This window comes from Zingiber officinale, chromosome 6B, assembly GCF_018446385.1.
Source record: "Zingiber officinale cultivar Zhangliang chromosome 6B, Zo_v1.1, whole genome shotgun sequence".
NCBI lineage: Eukaryota > Viridiplantae > Streptophyta > Magnoliopsida > Zingiberales > Zingiberaceae > Zingiber > Zingiber officinale.
This window is the reverse complement of record NC_055996.1, coordinates 34,059,097-34,081,428: the sequence shown is the minus strand read 5'-3', so window position 1 is coordinate 34,081,428 and position 22,332 is coordinate 34,059,097. Positions and strand designations below refer to the sequence as shown.

Here is a 22,332-nt window from a genome sequence, read left to right as displayed (position 1 = left end):
TTATACCTCAATTTCTCAAATCATTGATTGCTTAATTGATCAATTAAATTCCTCTATGTTACTTTCAACACTTAGAAAGCCTAGAGTCTTATTTTTATAGGCAAGGTGGGATATTTATACTCCAATTTCTCAAATCATTGATTGCTTAATTTATGATTAAATAGGATCGTTATTTATACTCCAATTTATCAAATCATTGACTGCTTAATTGATCGATTAAATCCCATCAAAACTGATAATTTTAAATCATAAAACTTATCTTTTGATTGTCAAATAATATATAATATATTTTCCCAATATATTAAAGATATTATTGACATCTTTTTTTGGATATTACTTTAATTATCCACAATATATAATTATTTTATATTTATATATTAAATTTAATTAATATCCACATTATATTTATTTCCAAGCCCTTGAAATTATGGAGATCATTTTCCATCTTCACTTAAAATTTCTAAATTATATTTTTTTTTTAGCCTGTCTTTTTATTTGGATTCTAGGGACTATCGACCCAGAGTAAGGAGGACTAATAAATTAGATAAATAATTAAACTCTTTAATTAATTTATCCAACTTATTAATTTCATTATTACTCCACTATACATATAGAATTGCACTCTCCTTTATTATAAAATATACCATTCAAAATTAAAGTCAAAGATTTTTTGTTTACCTTTTCATTACTTTTTATCCCCATTTATTATCAATTAACTAATGAAAGGTTTAATTTATAATCTAATTATAAATTAGTTTGGTGTAACACTTAGTTCCAGAATTAATAAATGAAAGAATCATGTTTCTACTTCCCTTGAAAAGGAATGGATTCTAAGCCTGTGAATTTATATTTCTAATCATTCATTTCAAATACAAAATCTAAAATGCAAGTGTTGAGCATGGTCAATTGCAAACTTTAAACAAGTAAATTAAAAATCACATTGAAATGAATAGGAGTCATGTAATCACTTTTGGATTAAGATATTTTCATATATAAATAACAAAATTTATTGTGAAATGTCTAATTAAATCGGTCTTAGTCCTACATAATCTCAGGAGGTGTTTGGTTTAGGGGAATAGGAGTGGGGAATGAGAATGAGAATCATTGATTGTCATTGTTAATGTTTGGATTATAGGAATAGGAATGCAAATAAGGGAATGAATCCTTGAAATTGGGTAATAACTCATTCTCATGTATCTCCCCTTCAATGAGTCATTACCCTATTTTCATCAATCAAAATATTTCCTTATTCAAAAAATACCCTTGAGCTAAAACTAAAATTTTCTCCCTTAATATCAAATATCAAAATATATTTATTTATTTTTTCTTTCATATCACTTCTCTCTCCTTGTTCTCTCTCATCATTTTCACACACTTTCTCTCTCCTATCACACTCTCTTTCCTTTTTTTCTCATTACACTTTCTCTCTCATCATAATTTCTCTCTCCTCAATCTCTTCCATCGTACTCTCTTCCTTATTTTTTCTCATCATACTTTCTCTCTCCTCAATCTCTCCCATCTCACTCCCTTTTCTCTTTTTTTTTCTCATTACACTTTCGCTCTCATCACACTTTCTCTTTCCTCAATCTCTCTTGTCACACTCCCTCTTTTTTTTTTCTCAACATACTTTCTCTTTCATCATACTTTCTCCCTCATCATACTTTCTCTCTCCTCAATCTCTCCCATCACACTCAATGTTCTCTTTTTTTCATCACACTTTCTCTCTCATCATACTTTCTCTCTCCTCAATCTCTCTCATCACACTCTCTCTCCTCATTTTTTTCATTACATTTTCTCTCTCTTCATCCTCTCCCATCGTACTTTCTCTCACATCATATTTTCTCTCTCATCATGCTCTCTCCTATCACACTCTCTTTTCTCATTTTCTCTCATTACACTTTCTCTCTCTTCATTCTTTCACATCACACTTTTTCTCTCTTCATTCTTTCACATCACACTTTTTCTCTCTTCATTCTTTCTCATCACACTTTCTATCTCATCATACTTTCTCTCTCATCATTCTCTTTCATCATATTTTTCTCTCACATTTATCTTTCTCTCACATCTAATTTTTTCTCTTATTTTTTTTTAAGGGTAAAAAAGGAAATTTTGATTTATTCCAATAGAAATTATGCAACTAATCAAACATTGCTTTTAAGAGTGATATCCATGCTTATAATCATTCTCATTCCACAATACAATGATTCACATTCTGATTCTTATTCCTAACAAAAAACCAAACGCCCCCTCATTATATATAAATGCCCTCGCCTAGATGTCTCCATATCGATGGTCCAAATTAGACTGTCACAAGTATAATGTTCATGGGCGCATTAGTGATGTTTTAATTAAATATCTCATACTTAACTTCATACGGATTTAATTTAAGTTTATTATTCATGATGTATATATTACATTCAATAAACTAATGATTTTATTAGATAAAAAATTTCATGCAAACATGTTTAGCTTTTATTAATTATAAAAATATAGAACCATTACAATCAGCTTCTAATACTTCTTTCTATTGGCAAATTGGTGTGAGAGTGTTCCGCTTTAACAAGTTGAACTACTATAGGTTGTTACGAAGACTTGACACTTCAGTTCGTCTGAGAAAGGTGAGAGTAACCGTTGTATTCTCCCATCAGTGGCAGTTGAAAGTAGCTAATAACTCTTAAGCTAAAATTTATATTGAGAAGGAAAATTCCCTACATGGTGCGACTCCTCTCACTAACCTCGGAATCTCTTGGCAGTCATCTAGCTAGTGGATCTATTTAATCATCTGGGTAAGTATGGCCTCTTCAATTGTTAAATTACACAATGGTAGATGTAAAAAAAATTGCAAAGGTATAAGAGAATGTAAGAGTGCACTAAAGGGAGAGTGGAATTCTCCCTCTTTTTATGGGATATATATGATATATCTAGCTAGTATGAGGATCATGTTCAAAGCAAATGGTAGGGGGATGCCTCTCTATATATATCTAGAGAGAGAGAGAGAGCGCCTAGGACAAACTCTAGGTATGACTTATGATGCGGTGAATAGAAAAAAATCTTCCAGTAGGGTCCAAGAGTCAATGAGCAGTCAAAGGTCAAGATAGGTTAAAAAGTCGAGTAGTTGGCTTAGTAGGACCTTCTTTTCCTAATTGGCTATCGTCGATCGAATAAGCTTTCTATAGGCCCCACTTCCAGTTCTATTGGACCTGCATGGGCCTCTGCTCTCCATTCTCTCTTGATCGACTATTGCCAATCGGATAGGCTCTCTACAAGCCCCACTCCTGGCTCTGCTAGACCCACACAGGATTTTGCTCCGTGTTCTCTCCCGATCAGCGCCCACTGATCGAATATGCTCTCTACGGGCCCTAGTCCTGGTTCTGTCAGACTCACAAGGGGCATTGCTCCTTGTTCTCTCATGATTAGTTGTCGCCGATCAGACAGGCTCTCTATGGGCCATACTCCCAGCTTTGTCAAACCTACAAGAGGCTATCTCTCCTGATCAATTGGCATCAATTAGACATGCTCTTTACGGATCCCACTCCCAGCTATACCGGACCCGCACAAAGCTTTATTCCCCGTTCTTTCCCAATCAGTTACCACCAATCGAACTGACTATAAAAAAACCAACACTGATTTGTTAGATCACCCATAAATTGTGATGATCTTGGGCAAATCAGGAATCACATCTAAGTCCATTAGAAAATTCCTGAGTCATACAGCTTCTTTGGCTGCCTCAGAGGCTGCCACATACTCAGCTTCCATGGTTGAGTTCGAGACACATTTCTGCTTAACACTTCTCCATGCAATGGCTCCACCTCCTAGAGTAAACACATAGCCTAACGTAGACTTACTATTGTCCCTATCTGATTGGAAGTTTGAATCTGTGTAACCCACATGGAGCAAATCGTCTGCTTGGTAGACTAGCATATAATCTCTAGTCCTTCTCAGGTACTTTAATATATGCTTCACAGCAGTCCAATGTCCTTGTCCAGGGTTACTCTGATATCTGCTAACCATGCCCACGGCAAAATAGATATCAGGTCTCGTACACAGCATTGCATACATAAGGCTTCCTACAGCCGAAGCATAAGGAACTGCCTTCATGTCCTCTATCTCCTTTGATGTCTTCGGAGACATCTCTTTAGATAAGGCTACTCCATGCCTAAAAGGTAAGAAACCTTTTTGAAGCTTTGCATGCTAAACGAGCAAGGATTGTATATATATATATAAAGCTTGGGATAGACACAACATTCTTTTCTTGCGATCCCTTATAATTTTGATCCCAAGAATGTGTGCACATTCTCCTAAGTCCTTCATATCAAATTGTTTGGACAACCATACCCTTACGTCCGATAATACCTTGACATTGTTGCCAATTAACAAAATATCATCTACGTATAGTACAAGAAATACCACCACGTTTCCGTTACACTTCTTGTATACACAAGACTCATCCGGACACTGAATAAATTCATATGACTGGATTACTTCATTAAACCGGATGTTCCAAGACCTTGAAGCTTGCTTCAGTCCATATATGGACCAATTGAGCTTACACACTAGATGCTCTTTGCCTTTTTCAATAAATTCCTCTGGTTACTTCATATGGATGTTTTCTTCAAGACTTCCATTAAGGAATGCTATCTTGACATCCATTTGCCAAATCTCATAATCCATATAAGCGGCAATGGATAAGAGTATCCAGATGGATTTAAGCATGGCCACCGGCGAAAAAGTCTCCTCATAGTCGATTCCCTCTTTCTGAGTATACCCTTTCGCAGCAAGCCTTGCTTTGAAGGTTTCTACCTTCCCATCTGTCCCTCTTTTCCTTTTGTAGATCCACTTGCATCCAATGGCTTTTACACCATCAAGTGGTTCTACAAGCTCCCAGACCTTATTAGAATACATAGATTCTATTTCGGAATTCATTGCCTTTTGCCAAGATATTGCATCTATATCTTGGAGTGTTTCGTCATATGTTCGGAGATCAGGTTCATGTTTACCTGGGATCAAGTCCGAAGACTCTACCAAAAACATGAATCTCTCAGGTTGCCTCACAACCCTCCCACTACGACGAGGCACTATCTCTGGCTGTGTATCATGTGTGACACGTATTGTAGTTTCTTGTGATACTTCATCTTGTACTGTTGGTATTAAAGTAGACGTGTCCTCTCTTATTTCTTCTAGAACTATTTCACTCATGAGCTTATGGTCCATTACATAATCTTCTTCTAAAAATCGAGCATTGGTGCTAACAATGATCTTCTGATTTTTAGGATTATAAAGCAAACCACCTTTCGTTCCTTTAGGATATCCTACAAACAGACAAACTTCTGTACGTGATTCCAACTTGTCAGTATCTCCCTTCAGCACATGTGCTGGACTACCCCATATCCGGATATGATTCAGACTAGGCTTACGCCCATTCCATAATTTCATGAGAGTAGAAAGAACTGTTTTAGAAGGTACCATATTCAGAATGTACACTGTTGTTTCTAAAGCATATCCCCAAAACGAATTTGGTAATTCTGAATAACTCATCATCGATCTAACCATTTCCATAAGAGTCCTATTCCTTCGTTCTGCCACACCATTCTGCTGGGGTATACCAGGTGCAGACAATTTGGATTGAATCCCAACTTCTGATAAGTAATTTCTAAACTCTCCAAAGAGGTATTTGTAGGACCGTTGGGCCGGCTAGAAGGGGGGGTTGAATAGCCCTGCAGAAATCAAAACACAAACCAACCCTTCTCGAACTCTTAAACTGACACTTGCATAAAATAAGAGAAATAACTAAAAGCAGAAGAGTAAAAGGCACACCGAGATTTACTTGGTTACAACCGGGAAGGTTGTTAATCCAAGAAAGCGTAGCACTAGTATCTCCTTCAGGCGGAGAAGCCTTTTACAGCAATGAAGCGCACAACAGAAGCTTAAAACAGAAAAGCGTACAAGTGTAGAAAGAATGCTTGAGTTCTCAGTTGTTGAAAAGCTTCTGGACCAAGGCTATATTTATAGCCTTGGTCGGGGAGCCTAGAAGGGTTCCGGGCGCCCTGGGGGGATAAATTTTATCCCTCAACGGTCGGATCGAGTCAAAACTCGATCCTGTTGAAAAGTCGATTCTGGGCGCCCGGAAGGGTTCCGGGCGCCCCGGTCAGTTCCAGGCGCCCGGAGCCCTAAGGTCAACATAAGTTGACTTTTCGACTCCGGTTCAACTCGTCTCAGTTCGGCTCGTCTTGGTCCGGGTCTGTTCGCTCCGGCTCCGCTAGCTTGGGTGATCTCGGCCTTCCGGAATAGGGCTCACCTGAACCCATCTTTCGGTCTTCTCGAGCGTGCTTCCCTCCGGCTTCTCGTCCCTCGGAATTGCCGCGTGTTCCTTCTCGTCCACCAGGGTACTCATCCGCAGACTTCGTCCCTCGGTCGCACCCCGTGCTGACCTTCGCGCTAGCTGCGTCTCTTGCTCCCCGAGCAATCTTCCGCTCCGGCTTTCGTACCTCGGAACCACCGCGCGCACTTCCTTCTCGTCCGCCGGTGTACTCTTCCGCAGCACCTCGTCCCTCGGACGCACAGAGTGTCGTCCTTCTCGCTTGCTGCGTCTTCCGCTCGAGTACCTGTGCTCCTAAGCTCCTGCACACTTAGACACAAGGTTAGAAACAACGCAGGACCTAACTCAACTTGTTGATCACACCAAAACAACCTTGGGGTTCCAACAGTATTCGCCACCATGGTCAGACCTTAGTATCTTGATACTTTTACCAAGACGTTTCTCCACATCAGCCCTATATTCTTTGAACTTGTCAAAGCATTCAGACTTGCGACGCATCAGGTAAATGTATCCGTATCTTGAATAATCGTCTATAAAGGAGACGGAGTATTCATAACCACCTCTTGCCTGGATAGACATAGGACCACACAAATCAGAATGAACTAGTTCTAACGCATCTTTGGCTCTATACCCCTTGGCCTTAAAAGGTCTCTTGGTCATTTTACCTTCCAAGTAAGATTCACATGTTGGAAAGTTTTCCAACTCTAATGAACCCAAGAGTCCATCGGCTACAAGCCTTTGAATCCTACTTAAGTTAATATGTCCAAACCTTAGATGCCAAAGATACGTTTGGTTCATTTCCGAAGGTTCTTTTCTCTTATTAGAGTTAGAAGATGTGTTATTAATTTCCGTATTTTGCTTTGTGGGAGAAATTGGATTTAAAGTGTATAAATTGCCAACTAATGCACTAGAACATATAATCACCTTATTTCTCTTTATAACGACATTGTTACTAAAGGAAACAGAATATCCATCCAAATACAGTTTAGAAACTGAAATTAAATTCTTTCTAAAACTGGGAACATAAAGACAATTTCTTAAAATCAAATTTCTATTCCTATCAAATGATAAGTAGACGTCTCCCACTGTAACAGCCGTCACCTTAGTAGCATTGCCCATGTAGACAGTTATCTCTCCATCAAATAGTCGCCGGATTTCCTGGAACCCCTGCAAAGAATTGCAGACATGATCAGTGGCTCCCGTATCTACACACCAGGTGCTGGTAGATAACACCACTAAACATGTTTCAACTACTAGAGTATGAGATATACCTTTATTGTTTTGGTTCCTACGAGGACAGTCCACTTTCCAATGTCTAGACTGCTTGCAAATGAAGCACTTGCCCTTCGACTTCTTCATTCCAGCTTTCTGTCCTGTACCCTGAGGTTTATTCACCTTCTTTATTAAAAAGACCTGTTTCTTCTTCTTCTTGCCTTTCAACTTAGAAGTAGAACTATTTTCAGCAAAGTGAATCTGAGAACTGTGACGAAATATTCCTTCTGCTGCTTGTAGTTCTGTCAGAAGTTCCGCCAACGTATACTATCTTTTGTTCATGTTATAGTTCAGGTGGAACTGCTCAAAACTTCTGGGTAACGTTTGGAGAATTATATCGACCTGGGTTTCCCCATCGATTTCTCCTCCAAGAACTTGTATTTCATTCAGATAGGCCATCATTTTGAGGATATGATCCCTTACGAGTGTCCCCTCAGACATGGTGGCTGTCATTAGCTTTCTCATTGCCTCTTGCCTAGCAGTCCGACTCTGGTGCCCAAAGAGTTCTTTGAGATTGTTCATTATATCATAAGCTGTTGGTAAATCTTGATACTGATGTTGCAATACATTTGACATTGATGCCAAAATGTAACACCACGCCATCTCATCAGCTTTTACCCATTTCTTATGATACTCAATCTCCTCTGGGGTAGAGTCACTGTCAGGTGCATCAGGGCAAGCCTCAGTCAGTACAAACTTATAGCTTTCAGCAGTAAGAATAATGTCCAGATTTCTTTTCCAATCAATATAGTTGGGACCAGTAAGTTTGTTCTCTTTCAGTATAATGGCCAGTGGGTTGAAAGTCATCCTAAGAATCACAAAAAAAACTTTGGTCAAGACTCTAAATTTAGAATAATATTGATTCCTCAAACAATACTATTTTAAATTAACCAACACCTCAAATCACTGTGAATATTGCATGCCACGTTAGTGTGGCCGTATACAAATTCAACATTTGTAAGAAGAGGGTGTGACCCATTAATTTTATTATCTTGTCATCCTAACTTTATGACAAATAAAATTAATAGTTGGTTTCACTTTGGTCACACAATACAATAACAGTGACTCCGTTGGGGAGGATACTATTGAATGCGTCTAAGTGTATACCATTACTTGATACTAAGTCCATTAAGAAGGATTGTGCCCCTTCAGTTGGAGAAGATCACACGCTCTTAAATAATTTCCTATAACTATCCATAAAAGGAAGTTTGATCTAGTGATCCGCAACAAACTCATCCGTTGTGGAGGGAGGCACTCAGAGCCAACACGCAAGCTTGTTGCATCACTTACAAACCAGTAATGGAGACCATGGGATTTATTAAAATCCCTCTCCCACTTAGTTATTTAAAAATGAGGATTTTAACCTATGTTAGCATACATCACATGCACATAAAACATCACAGTAAATAAAAGCAATAAATATGGAAACTAATTTTCCAACTATTATGGTCTTTTCCTTCACTGTCTTCAGTATGCTTCAACCCTAGCTGCTGCCATCTATAGCCACCGCCATCGGGTCGAGTCATTGCATCCATCTTGCTTCTTATTCCGCTGCGCTTCTGGTGCTCCAAAAGTACCACGCCTCGCAAGAATTCGATCCGCGACAAAAATAGAATTTTACATATATCGATCCTATATTCCACGAGGGAATGTACATGTATTCTAGATTGAATAAAATTCTAAAAATAATGCAACTCCTGCTGTATTTGATACATGCAATCATGCACACAAAATAATGCCCTTGACATATCCAAGGGTCTAATCACATACAATATCTAAATGTCATAATAGTCGGAGCCTGCAACCAAAGAGTTAACACATCCTACTATTATCCTGCCTAAATTATGTATGACATGTGCATAACCTATTTGAATTCTAAACACACAGAGGCAAACCCTAGCTCTGATACCAATTATTGGTTAATCCTAGGAAAATGTACCGGTTCCACTGTACAAAAAAATTTTTACAAGTGTCGAACCTTTCCTTAAATAACCTATTGTGCTCTTTAGAAGTTAAATTAGGAATCACAGACGGAACTTAACATCATTAATTCCAAATTTAACTTATCTATTCTTAATGGTTTAGATTTGAATTGCAAGCGGAACTTAACACTATTGATTCAAATCTACCTAAGTTATTAATTTCATTAAATATTAATTTTCAAAATTGGCTTCCAGGACTGCATGGCGAGGCACATGACCTTTTTGGATATGGGAGCAACCACCGCCGCCTAGACAAAGCCTTTTAAGGAAAGCTAATATTTAATTTCCTTAAATAACTCTAGGTTAACCAAAAAGAACAATTGAATCACAAATTCGAAAAAGAAGAAAACACAAACTCGAAAAATAAATTCAAAAAACTAGATCTAATTGCCTCTTGTATTTAGAATTCTTACAAAGAAAATAACTAGTATAATGCAGAAGAAAATTACTAGTTATACATTCTCTTTGTAAGCTAATGATCTCGAGATCTTCTGTCGTATTCCTCGCCTCGCCTTGGACGTCATGTGGGTGACGATCCTCCAAGATGAACACCACCCAAAAGAGCTTCTCCTCCTTGTAATATTCGGCCACCACCACCACAATAGAAAAGAGAGCAAAGGGAGAAGAGAGGGAGAGAGGGGGCGGCCACCAAGAGAGTCTCCAAGCCAAAGAATAAGAGTTGTATCTCATGAAGCCCCCTCACCCCTTCTTTTATATTACTTGCCCAAGGCAAATAAGGAAAAACTTTTTTCAAAAAATAAAATCATCCAAGAGTTTTTCTTTTTCCCTTTTTATTTTTCCTTTTCTTTCCTCTTGATTGAATCAATCACCAATTTTAATTTTGTGATGATTTTAAATAATTTATGATGGGCGGCCACTTGCTTGGGCACCAAGCAAGGTGGTCGGCCACCTCATCAAGAGGAATAAGGAAATATATTTTTTTTAAAAAATTTTACAAGAAGTAATCCTCTTATAAAATTTACAAGCTCTCTTTCCTAAAGTAGGAGTTAAAAAAGGAAAGTTATAAAAATTAAAACCATATTTTAAAATTTAAAACTTCTCTTATAAAATTTCCTTTTTTAACATGATGATAGAAAATTTTAATTTTAAAACTTATCTCCCTTTTTTTCTTAAACCATGAGGATGGTTAAAAAAGTAAAGTTTTAAAACTTTTAAAACTATCTATTAAAACATGTGGCCAAATTCAAATAAGGAAAGTTTTTAAAATTAAAATCTCTCTTTTAAAACTTATAGTTTTCTACAAAGAAAAGATTTTAAAAATTTAAAAACAACCCTCCTTGTTTGAATATTGTGGTCGGCCCCTATATGCTTGGTCACCAAACAATAGGGCCGGCCCCTATAAAGAGGATGTGGCCGGCCCTTGCTTGGTCACCAAGCATTGGACCGGCCCACTTCTTGGACACCAAGAAGAGCCTTACATTTGGATGGACTTGAGGCTATAATGAGGCTACGACAGGGACCTAGAGGAGAAATTGGTTTTGACCTTCCGATGAGCTTGAGTATCCCGTGCTCGCCCCAGACACACAACTCAAGTTCATCGATAATAACTCATTCCACTAGAGAGTTATTACCGCACTACCGCACCAATCCCAAATTACATTATGCGCTCCTTCTTATTATGAGTGTGTTAGTCTCCCTGTGTTTAAGATTACGAATGTCCACTAATTAAGTAAGTTACTAACAACTCACTTAATTAATATCTAGTTCCAAGAGTAGTACCACTCAACTTTATTGTCATGTCGGACTAAGTCCACCTGCAGGGTTTAACATGATTATCCTTATGAGCTCCTCTTGGGGGCATTCTCAACCTAGATAATTAGGACACAGATTCCTTCTATAATTAACAACACACACTATAAGTAATATCATTTCCCAACTTATCGGGCATATTGATTTATCGAGCTAAACCTCACCCTTTGATAAGTCAAAGAAATAAATATTAAATATATGTGCTTGTTATTATATTAGGATTAAGAGCACACACTTCCATAATAACTAAGGTCTAGTTCTTTTACTAGGTCAGTACAAAAAAAACTTACCTAAACAATCCTAGTCAATACACTTAAAGTGTATCAGTGTAATTTATTAGTCAAGATAAACTAATACTTAATTACACTACGACTATTCTGATGGTTTGTTCCTTTTCATCTTAGTCGTGAGCAATTGTTTATAATCTATAGAGAACTGACAACATGATCTTCTGAGTGTGACACCACACTCCATGTTATCTACTATTTAAATTAATTGAACAATTACATTTAACAAATAAATAAAGATATTGACCAATGTGATTCTTTTATTTCAAAATAAATGTTTACAAAAGCTAGGCTTTTAGTATACACTCCAACAGTTCTCTCATGATTAGTTGTCGCCGATCGGACAGGCTCCCTATGGGCCATACTCCCAGCTTTGTCAAACCTACAAGAGGCTATGCTCCCCATTCTCTCCTGATCAACTGGCATCAATTAGACATGTTCTTTACAGATCCCACTCCGAGCTATACCGGACCCGCACAAAGCTTTATTCCCCGTTGTTTCCCAATCGTCTACCACTAATCGAACTGACTATAAAAAAACCAACACTTATTTGATAGATCACCCATAGAACTTTACTCCCTCTTGGGATATCGTAATGGCCCATTTAGCTCTCTACGTGGGGCCTATCTTCCAATTAACAGCCTAATAGGCCTCCCGATCCATGAGCCTCTTTTTTCATTAATACAGCACGTAGATTTGTCAGAGAGTCAAAAGATCATATCTGTGTATAAATACACAGTACACTCTCCTCATACCCATGATGTAACTACTAGATATGATATAATTATTGTGATGAGCCAAGTTGTCTGACAACAAGATAATACCTCATTAAATGCGGGGATTGTGAGATATTACAAAAGGTGATCCTTCTCCGCTAGTACAGATACGTGTGCACACATATGCTCACACCTCGTACTTTCATTTTTGTGTCACTGTTTTGCTCTCACTATTTTTTTGACTTGATTATCGAAATGGCTACACTAGGGATCCCCTTTTCGCTTATTGACGATTTCTCTCCTCCTTTTAACTAGTGGTTGCAAGTTATCGAAGGCTACACCAAGTATTCTACGTACTAAATAAGGAGAATTTTTGTTTTCAACAATATAATGCTAATAATAATAATTAATTAGCTTTGATTTGGTGGCCTGAGGCCGTGACATTTGTTTATTTGAGCTGGATATCATAAAAGTAGGCCTGGGACTGACTGGCGGAGCATCAGCGAATCGTCGTTTTGTGCGACCATGGATATCATAAAACTAGCCATCGCCGTAACGGATTAACCGCTCTCCAAAGAGTATACTGTCATTCTCAACAAAGTGAGGCGGGCACTTTCGCATCTTTGCCGCCGCCCGCCACCTTTATCTCCTCTTATCCTCCTCCCCCTCTCCCGGATCTTCACGATTCATCTCCTTCTTCCTCGAGGAATCGAATAGCTAGCCTTCGATTCATCGCCGAAAGGTCCGGACTTTGGCGAAAAGATGTAAGCTTTCTAACTCTCTCTCTTTCTACGTTTTCTTGGGTTGTATTTTCTTGTTTCTTGGAGTCTAGATTTTCCAATTATCTATCTAGTTTGGATCGGGAAGAACCTTCTTTCTTAGGATTTTGATTAATATAGAATATTGATTCGTTTGTCCTTTTATTCGGTTTGAAAGTGGCCTGTTCGCCGCGCTCTGAAACACTTAACTTGGAAATTTATCTTGAGCAAATCATCTGCTTCTAGGGTTTAGAGCTTTTTCCTCGCCGAAATTCTTCTGTAATTTGGGTGGGGAAGAAGTCTTCTTTATAATTAGGATCTTTGTTTAAAATAGTGTGATGCATTTGTTCGTTGTCAGTTTAAAAATTTCCAATTCTCTACCTTCTGAAAAATTCATACTAGTGGATTTTTATCTTAAGCAAATTTACTCGATGCTAGGGTTCATACTTTTACTCCTTTCTAAAATCCTTCCTTTTGTTTTAACATGAAGTCGCACTTCCTCCTTCTTGCGGACAATTCTTCCTCAAAATTTCCTTCTGCGATCATTTTGACATCCCTTTTCTTCCACATCTGTGCGTTGATTGTTTCAGTTATTTATAATTCAACACACTTATTTTTTGCGAGAAAACACAATAACCCAAAAAAATGATATGAAATTTTCCAAATAAGAGAAAATTAACTACACACTTATTACTCCCTCTCTGTGCCATTCAAAAGAGAGAGCGAGAGAGAAAAAAAGGTATATGTTTCTGAAAATTGCTCAATTAGTTGTCTCTCTTCCCTTTGAAACTATTGCTTCACTGTTTTGCATTGGAATGTTTTGTTGGTCTAGTACCTTTGTTTTGTTTATGAATTGAAGAAATAATTGTTATAATAATATTTCTAACAGATAACATTACTTGTTTCCTTAACCTTTTCATAGATGGATATTTTTGCTCTTTTCTTTGTTCAGATGGAACCACAAACTTCTCATTCCACACAGATCATTGATATAAGCATAGATAAGTCAGGGGATGAGCCTAGCATAACATGTAACAAGATATGCGGCGGCACTACATGTGGCTTCTCCAATTCCACAAACTCAAAAGATGCTGAAGAACGATTTGCTTCTATGCGCAAGCTTTTGATCGCTGTCATTTTGTGCATCATTTTCATGGCCGTAGAAGTGGTTGGAGGGATCAAAGCGAACAGTCTTGCGATTCTCACAGATGCCACACATCTCCTTTCGGACGTCGCAGCCTTTGCCATCTCCCTGTTCTCCATCTGGGCATCGGGGTGGGAAGCAACACCGCGCCAGTCGTATGGATTTTTTCGAATTGAAATCCTCGGGGCTCTAGTGTCAATCCAACTTATATGGCTCTTGACTGGCATCCTAGTCTACGAAGCTATTGCCAGACTTATCCATGACACCGGCGAAGTGCAAGGTATCTTGATGTTTGGCGTAGCGGCATTTGGTTTGCTTGTTAATATCATTATGGCTGTTTTGCTTGGGCATGAGCACGGACATAACCATAGCCATGGTCGCCATGAGGACAGCCACAATGAGCATGGTCATGACCACAGCCATTGTGACAACCACTCGGCGGATGACCACAGTGCCCGAGCGGATTCAGGAGATGAGGACCAGTTGGATCGGCTATTGCACGAGTCAGATGAGGCCCTAATCCATGCAAAGCACAGCAAAGACAAAACACGAAATATCAATGTGCACGGTGCCTACCTTCATGTTCTCGGCGACTCCATTCAGAGTGTAGGTGTGATGATCGGTGGCGCCATCATATGGTGGAAGCCCGAGTGGAAGACGATCGACATGGCATGCACACTTTTCTTCTCGGTCATCGTTCTAATCACAACCATCAAGATGCTAAGGGACGTACTTGAGGTCTTGATGGAGAGCACACCGCGCCAAATAGATGCGACCAAACTTGAAACAGGGCTTTGTCAGCTGGATGGTGTCGTCGCCATTCATGAGTTGCACGTTTGGGCCATTACGGTAGGGAAGGTTCTTCTCGCATGCCATGTGACGATCGCCCCGGAGGCGGATGCGGATCTTGTTCTTGATATGGTGATCGGATACATCAAGCGGGAGTACAATATTAGTCATGTAACCATTCAAATAGAAAGGCAGTAGATGTAGTTTTGGACAAGGGCCACTAGATGCAGAACATCTGTGCAGATATTGTTGTTTACTTTACTACAATTCTCTCTGTCAGCAAACAAATGCTCTGTTTCTTCTTTCAAGGTTTTTTTCCCCCTTTCAATCGATTATTCTTCCATTTATCCTTACAACTTTTTGTTTAACTTAAAAAAGTATTTAAATATTAATTAAATTTTAAAGGTTATTTAGGTGAAAATTTGATAAATATTGAAGAGCGTTATCCCATCTTTGACTTTTTTGTGACATTAATCAGACCGGGGACTGACCCATCCGGTCCAATAAGACCCACCTCCTGCGGCCCAGTAATGATTCTTAGGGTTTTACCAGGGAAACGAAGAGAAGGGGAAACAGAAGATGCCGTGCCTCAATCTCTCCACCAACATACGCTTGGAGGACGTCGACACCTCAGGGATCCTATCCGAGGCAACGAAGACCATCGCCGACATCGTCGGCAAGCCCGAATCTGTTCGTCCCAGATCCCTTACTCTCTCCACTCGATCTCTGTTCTTCGATTTAGTCGTTATATTCTATACGGTTCACACTTTGGAAAGGTTTTATCTTTTCTTCAGAAAATGAGTAACGATGTTGCTGTTAGCTATGCTAAAATCTGATGAATTTTGTTGTTTATCGGAACAATTCTTTTTCAAAAAGGAATGAAGAGGAGGCTCTTGTGTTGATAGATTCCGAATACCTGCTAATTAACCAGGTAATAAAAAATTAACTAAAGTGAGAATAGTTAATATGAACTACGATTATTGGACTATAATAATAGGCATCGGGGACTAGCTGAAGAACTTGGAAGAAGAAGTCCATGGCGAAGCTTGTTATATGATTGCACGGGATTATTCACTTGTTCTTTTGTTTAATCCTAACCCTTCTTGCTCATCGAGCGTGGTACTGGGCCAAGTCTTGTTAGTGTTTGCTATTGTCCTTCAAGCTAAGTTCTTATAAAACATATTGAATATAGATGGATAGAAAGACTAGAATCAGCTCACCTGCATACATGGTACTAGTTCATAATACAAAGTTGATCATTAATAAAGTAGCATTTAATACGTATCAAAGTTCAATCAGGCTTGTAGGGATTGGTAAGTAGTTTTGATGGGTAAAAAAAAGTGATTCCTGGGCAGTGGGTCTCAGACTGAGCTTTTAGCTTCCCTCAAATGATCAAATGGCATCACACCATTTGGCAACAATTGACTAGTTAACTTGGAAGTACCACTAGCTTCTTCTTGACTGTTGACTGCCTTCTAACTCAGGAAATTCTATATGCGCATTGTGTATTAAATGTATTGCCACCACCTAAACTTCTTTGTAGCATTCTATCTCTTGGCACATGTTTATAAGCATCCAACTCCTTTACACTGTATAACTTGCATTCCTCATAGTCTCCCTTTTGTTAATAGACTTATTTGTCACTTCCATTGGTTTGTGAAGCATCGTTAGACTGTGACAGTTGTTTCTCTTATATAATTATTTAATGCAATGTCATATCCATGTTGGGCATATAAACACCAGATATGCTGAGATAGTCTTATGTAGGCTATCACTATCATCTTTGACAGGAATCCTCCTTTTCAAGAATCTTTTATTTGATCATATGATTTTTAAAATAAATAGTGGTTGTAGAATAAATGGTATGAATGAATTGTCAAATATTAATATCCATGATTGCATCTTCTTCAATGATGCGAAGGCAACAACCTTACACCCAATCCGATATAGGTGGCATAAGCAACCTTTTTTTTTGTTGTTTTTGCAATATTAGTTTACTTGCAAATATGGTATACAGGGAAAATAACCACACATTTCTGTAGTTGGATATCCTATTAGTCACTAATGCATAACCTTATATCTTTTATTATTACTTTTTTGTTTACAGTATGTAATGGTTGTGCTTAAGGGATCTATACCCATTTTGTTTGGTGGTACACAACAGCCAGCTGCTTATGGTGAATTAGTTTCCATTGGAGGGCTGAATCCCGATGTGAATAAGAAACTAAGTGCGGGAATTTCTGATATTTTAGAGAATAACCTGTCCATTCCAAAGTCCCGTTTCTTTTTGAAGTTTTACGACTCGAAGGCAAGCCACTATTTATCCTTTAACGAACTTTATGTCTAAAATTTTCTGTTGATTTGTTCTCATTGCTTCTTCTTTTTTGTTTGTTAGGCCAATCAAGCACAAGAACATGCTCAGTGTTTGCATGCCTTGCATCAGCAATAAACATGTTATCCCTCAAGTACTTTTTTATGTGTACTTGGATTTGACAGTGCTCACCTAAACTCTGTATGCACAACATTATACGTTTATGCTTAGAATATTGCAGTTCAAATGATTCGACTACATTTCTAGAATTGGTGAACCAGTTTGCGGAGTTCTTGTTCATTGTTAATGCTCGAGCTATTTTGTACATTTTGATTAAGAGAATGCACAGATCCTCTTGTGTCTCCTGTGTGCATCATTTGATGTCTAGCTCTCTTTCTGCATTATGAAATGTGATGCGGATAGATAAGTACCTGATGGTTGTTATTTGTCATCATTCGTTGGTTTGAGGAAGTTGATTCTGGTCATTTTGTTCTATTAGATTTGCTATGTGATTGTGTAAATTGTAATGGAATTTTCATTTTAAAGAGGAGTTTTGGCACAATGGTAAAGTTGTTGTTTTATGACCAAAAGATCATGGGTTTAAATTCTGAAAACAGTCTCTTACAAAAAAAAGAAAAATAGAGTAAGACTGCATATATGGATCTTTCCCCATGACCCTGTATTGTTGGAGCATCGTACACCAGGCTAGTTTTTTTTTTTAATGGAATTTTCTTCTTTACTGTAGATGCTTATTATTATGTTTGGTATTCTCCTCTATCTTGATAGCTTTCCTGTGCGAGTGCAAAGCCTTGGCAAAACCTTGGCAGCTTCGGCATCATGTTGGACCAGCTCACCCTCTCATGTGCATTCCAATACTCAGGCTCCTCCAACTCAACCTCGGACACTTCACTGCTTCTGGCTGTTCCAAAGTTCATGCAGGGTATGTGGGACGATGCTTTGCTCACGCTCCTGCTCTGTCTTGTTGCCTTGTTAGATGTTGATGTTGGAGGGGGGAGGGTTAAGGAACAGGCATATCACAGTGCAGACATTCAACCTTCAATGTTGGGTGCTTGATTAGCCACATACGAACCACTTTCTCGATCACCAGGCTTAGATGCATCTACTCTCTTAGTCGTGGATGATACTGATTTGATCACTTCCATGTTTGATAGCACATCCCATGTCTGAAGAAGTTGAAACTCCTCATCACGTGTTAATGCTTCTATTATTTATTTATTTTGAAATATGTTATGTTTTGTTGCACCATCATTTGCAAGCACTACAAACTCATCTTTCTCGGTCAACTTCCTGTAGGAAATTTGAGGGGTGGAGACGAGGCCAAAGCTCTTGTCAACTCTCCAAAAGCTCTTGTCAGGTTCTCCCTCTAGAGCAAAAACTCTTCCTCTGCAACTCTTGATTCTCTCTGCTTCACCTGCACATCACATGCAAGCACATGAACTATAAACCAAATTATGTAAGAATGTTTATTCGATGAGAATTTATGAAGGAATGGAATAGCTATTCTTACAAACCAAATGCACCATGAAAACCTTCTCTATTAATTTGAAATTCATCATGTAGTAGTAAACTAGGGTGCCAAATTTTATGATCTCTCACTTGGTATATTTGGTTTCTGATCACCTGTGAGATGGACAGGAGTAAATCTGGTTCTTGTTGTCCCTGGTGCAGATTGCTGCTCCAGAATCTCTCAAATTAGCAACACTAAGTGCTCTCTCTGAAGCCAAAGTTAGCATGAATCTCTATCTCTGAATTAGAAAAAAAAAACAGCTATGGATCCATTGCAATCGATCTTGGGATGGGCATGTAGCCCTTTATCTGATTCTTTGACGGCATTCACAAAAACAGCTTTCCATTTGGTAAACCATGTCTCAGCGCCTAGGTTGGAGTTGTCGTTCATCAATGGCTTCATCTGGGATTGCAGCTTATAGGGCAGTGCATGGCAGACATGTCAGGTGACCTTGTGCCCATATGGGCCATGGCCATTGAACGTGCCAGAGAAGACGGTATCTTTGTCTCCTGCGAAATCTTTGATCACAGGTATGCATCATGAATACAATCAGTTCAGGTTTGTTGGTTAACTGGTTGAATTGGTCAGTCTGATTTTTCAAAACACTGATGAATACAAGAGTTTGTTAGGAAACGAATGGCGAGCAAATAGGTTCACTTTTTGTTGTGGTCAAGTAACAAGCTCAAATGTAACTGTTAAACTTTATTTAGTTTTTCTTTGCAGTATTCATATTCAACTCGTCTTGCTCTAAATCCTATACCACTTAGAAACAACAATGGCAATGCTAAGTAGACATGACTGAGACATTTAAGGTTTTCAACAAGATGGGGAAAAGGGGGTGAATAGGGAGTTCAACCTGCAAGCATGATTTGATGGCAAGCTTATACATGATTAGTACACTGACAATGAAACAAATATATAAGCAAGTTTACCAATCGCATACAGTTTAACGTGCTTTGGTAATCTTAGACTCTTACTTCATGACATATAATTTGTCAGTGGATTACTCTGGGAAAGTCATTAATTTTTTCCTTCTTGTCAATCTCTTTTAAGTTAAGATTATGATTGGATTATGAGGAAAGCTTGGAGATAGAAGAAAAGGTCTAACAAGATTTATGAACTTTATTTTTGTCGGTGTTAAAGACCCCATTAATCTCCCTTCTCCCCTCGTTTAGTCTTTAATCCTCCAACGTCTTTGGTTGTTTGTCATCTAGTAGTCAATTGCTCGGTCACTATCATTCAATTGGTTCTCGTGATTCGACATTGGTTATGCAATAATGAGTCCTTTTATTTTCTATGTTAACAAGTAGTATATCATCAGTCGATTGCCTAATTTATTCATGATTCTATTTGCTAGCTCCTTGGATCTAACCGATAGCTCCAATCGACTGATCCTATAGTTGACTAAATTTACATTAGTTGAGTGCTTTTAACCATAAACCTTAAGTTATCACAATTTTAGGATTTAAATCCAACACTACTTCGTTAGTAAACTCTAAACCTTGAATTCACTAGAAATATTGGATTTTGAATTTTCGAGTCACCAGTTGAATGTAGTCACCTATTGACCTTAACTACCGTCTTTAAGGTTAATTCCATCCATGTTGAGTTCTACTTTCATCCCCTTGTAGATATAGGTCACAGCACTCATATCTCATCAAAGACTTATCCTTATTGCTTGACGTCAGTCCTTAGCTCTTCTCGTGGTTAATTGGTTCGAAGTTCATAGCTCCTCCACAGGTCATCTTTCAACCCTTAATCTACGAGGTCTGCCTCCATTAGTTATCATTGTTGTTGCCTCGATACTCCTCAGGCTATGGTCCCTCATCTGCCTTATGCAACCTTCTTCGATCTCTCTGGATCTCAAGTCATCAAGGTGTCAACTTGGTTGCGTCAGGTCAATGTCTAGAGTAACTCCAACACCACTTTAATACTCCTCATCGCATGGTCTTTTTGGATGTTTCATACCATCCTTTTTTGATCGTATCATAGCTCTAAGCCATGGGGCTATCATTTTGGTGACGTCAAGCTATCAACCATATATCACTTGTTATTGAGTCACAGGCTCTCCAAATTCCATGTGAGTTAGCACATATATCAAATACGCATGTGATACAACATATTATGAAAGGCCTTGAAGGTAATGTGAGATCAATCGTTAAAATGATATGACGATCAAAGTCTAGATGAGGTGGTAGTCAAAGTCAGGATATACATATCCAAACAAATCATCTCTTAAAAGCAGGCTCCTAGCATAAATTGGGTTAACGCATTCGGGTTATACATCGTACCTCCCAGCTCTAAGTCATTCGAGTCATACATTATGCCTCGAACACCGTGCTTCCAAACTCCAAGGCATTCAGGTCATACATTGTATCTCCAACGTCGTGTCTTCAATCTTCGAGGTTAAAATCCAGACTCACACACCGCCTGACCAAGTTATAAGCAAACTTTCCCTCGTGCCTATGTCTCATACTCTTGCCCCAACTGCAAGTTATAAGCATGCATGGTTCATGCACCCAACAACCATCCGGTCAGTTATCCAAGACTCTTGCCCCAACTGCGAGTTATAAGCGTGCATGACTTACACGCCTAACGACCAGCGGGTAGGTTGTCCAAACTCTCGCCCAACTACGAGTTATAAGCATACATAACTCACGCGTCCAACGACCGTCCGATTGGTTGTCCCATACTCTCGCCCCAACTGCGAGTTATAAGCGTGTATGACTCACGCGTCCATCGACCATTCGGTCGGCTGTCCCAGACTCTCACCCCAGTTGCAACTTATAAGCATGCATGGCTCACGCGCCCAACGACCATCCGGTCAGTTGTCTCAGACTCTCATCCCAGCTTCTAGTTATAAGCGTATATGACTCACACATCCAACGACCAACCGATTAGTTGTCCCAGACTCTCACCCCAGCTGCTAGTTATAAGCATGCATGACTCACCACCCAACGACCATCCGATCGGTTGTCCCACACTCTCACCCCAGCTACAAGTTATAATTGTGCATGACTTACCTATCCAACGACCATCTGGTCAGCTGTCCTGGGCTCTGTCCCTAACTGTGAGTTATAAGTGTGAATGGCTCACATGCCCAACCACCATCCGATCAGCTGTCTCAGACTTTCATGTCGCTCGACCGAGTTATAAGCGAGCATGCCCTTACGCCTATCACAGACTCTCGCCACAGCTGTGAGTTATAAGTGCACATAGCTCATGCGAATTATTCACTTAGGTATGACTCTTAGTATCTCACTTGGGCATGGCTCCCAGCACCCATTACTTGGGCATGACTCCCACTTGACCGACACTTGTCACATATCGCCGCCCACTCAACATTCCTTATAATTCGTCGCTCGCTCAACACACCTCACAAGCTGCCTCTTGGCACGCTGCATAAACCGCTGCTCACTCGGCATTCCTTACATATCGTCGTCTGGTCGGCATTCACAT

General features: G+C 39.0%; 2 protein-coding genes across 6 annotated transcripts; both read left to right on the top strand.

The window, feature by feature from the left end:
* The first annotated feature begins 4,699 nt into the window (after nt 1-4,699).
* LOC121990072 (metal tolerance protein 1-like) lies at nt 4,700-15,256 on the top strand. Of its 3 annotated transcripts, XM_042544316.1 has the most exons (3): nt 12,993-13,107; nt 14,054-14,748; nt 14,782-15,256. In XM_042544316.1, exons 2-3 carry the CDS (start codon nt 14,054-14,056, stop codon nt 15,230-15,232), a joined length of 1,146 nt encoding a protein of 381 aa, XP_042400250.1. In that variant the 5' UTR covers nt 12,993-13,107; the 3' UTR covers nt 15,233-15,256. The 3 variants fall into 3 exon arrangements, with proteins under 3 accessions (XP_042400251.1, XP_042400250.1, XP_042400249.1); XM_042544317.1 differs by lacking the exon at nt 12,993-13,107 and adding an exon at nt 4,700-4,729 and having other exon boundaries at nt 14,141-15,256; XM_042544315.1 differs by having other exon boundaries at nt 14,054-15,256.
* Nucleotides 15,257-15,576: 320 nt separating this feature from the next.
* On the top strand, nt 15,577-19,118 carry LOC121992346 (macrophage migration inhibitory factor homolog). Of its 3 annotated transcripts, none has more exons than XM_042546651.1 (6): nt 15,577-15,810; nt 15,911-15,965; nt 17,142-17,342; nt 17,430-18,285; nt 18,660-18,720; nt 19,035-19,118. In XM_042546651.1, exons 1-4 carry the CDS (start codon nt 15,614-15,616, stop codon nt 17,481-17,483), a joined length of 507 nt encoding a protein of 168 aa, XP_042402585.1. In that variant the 5' UTR covers nt 15,577-15,613; the 3' UTR covers nt 17,484-18,285; nt 18,660-18,720; nt 19,035-19,118. The 3 variants fall into 3 exon arrangements, with proteins under 3 accessions (XP_042402585.1, XP_042402586.1, XP_042402587.1); XM_042546652.1 differs by having other exon boundaries at nt 18,660-18,819; XM_042546653.1 differs by lacking the exon at nt 15,911-15,965 and having other exon boundaries at nt 15,577-15,724.
* The last annotated feature ends 3,214 nt before the right edge of the window (nt 19,119-22,332 follow it).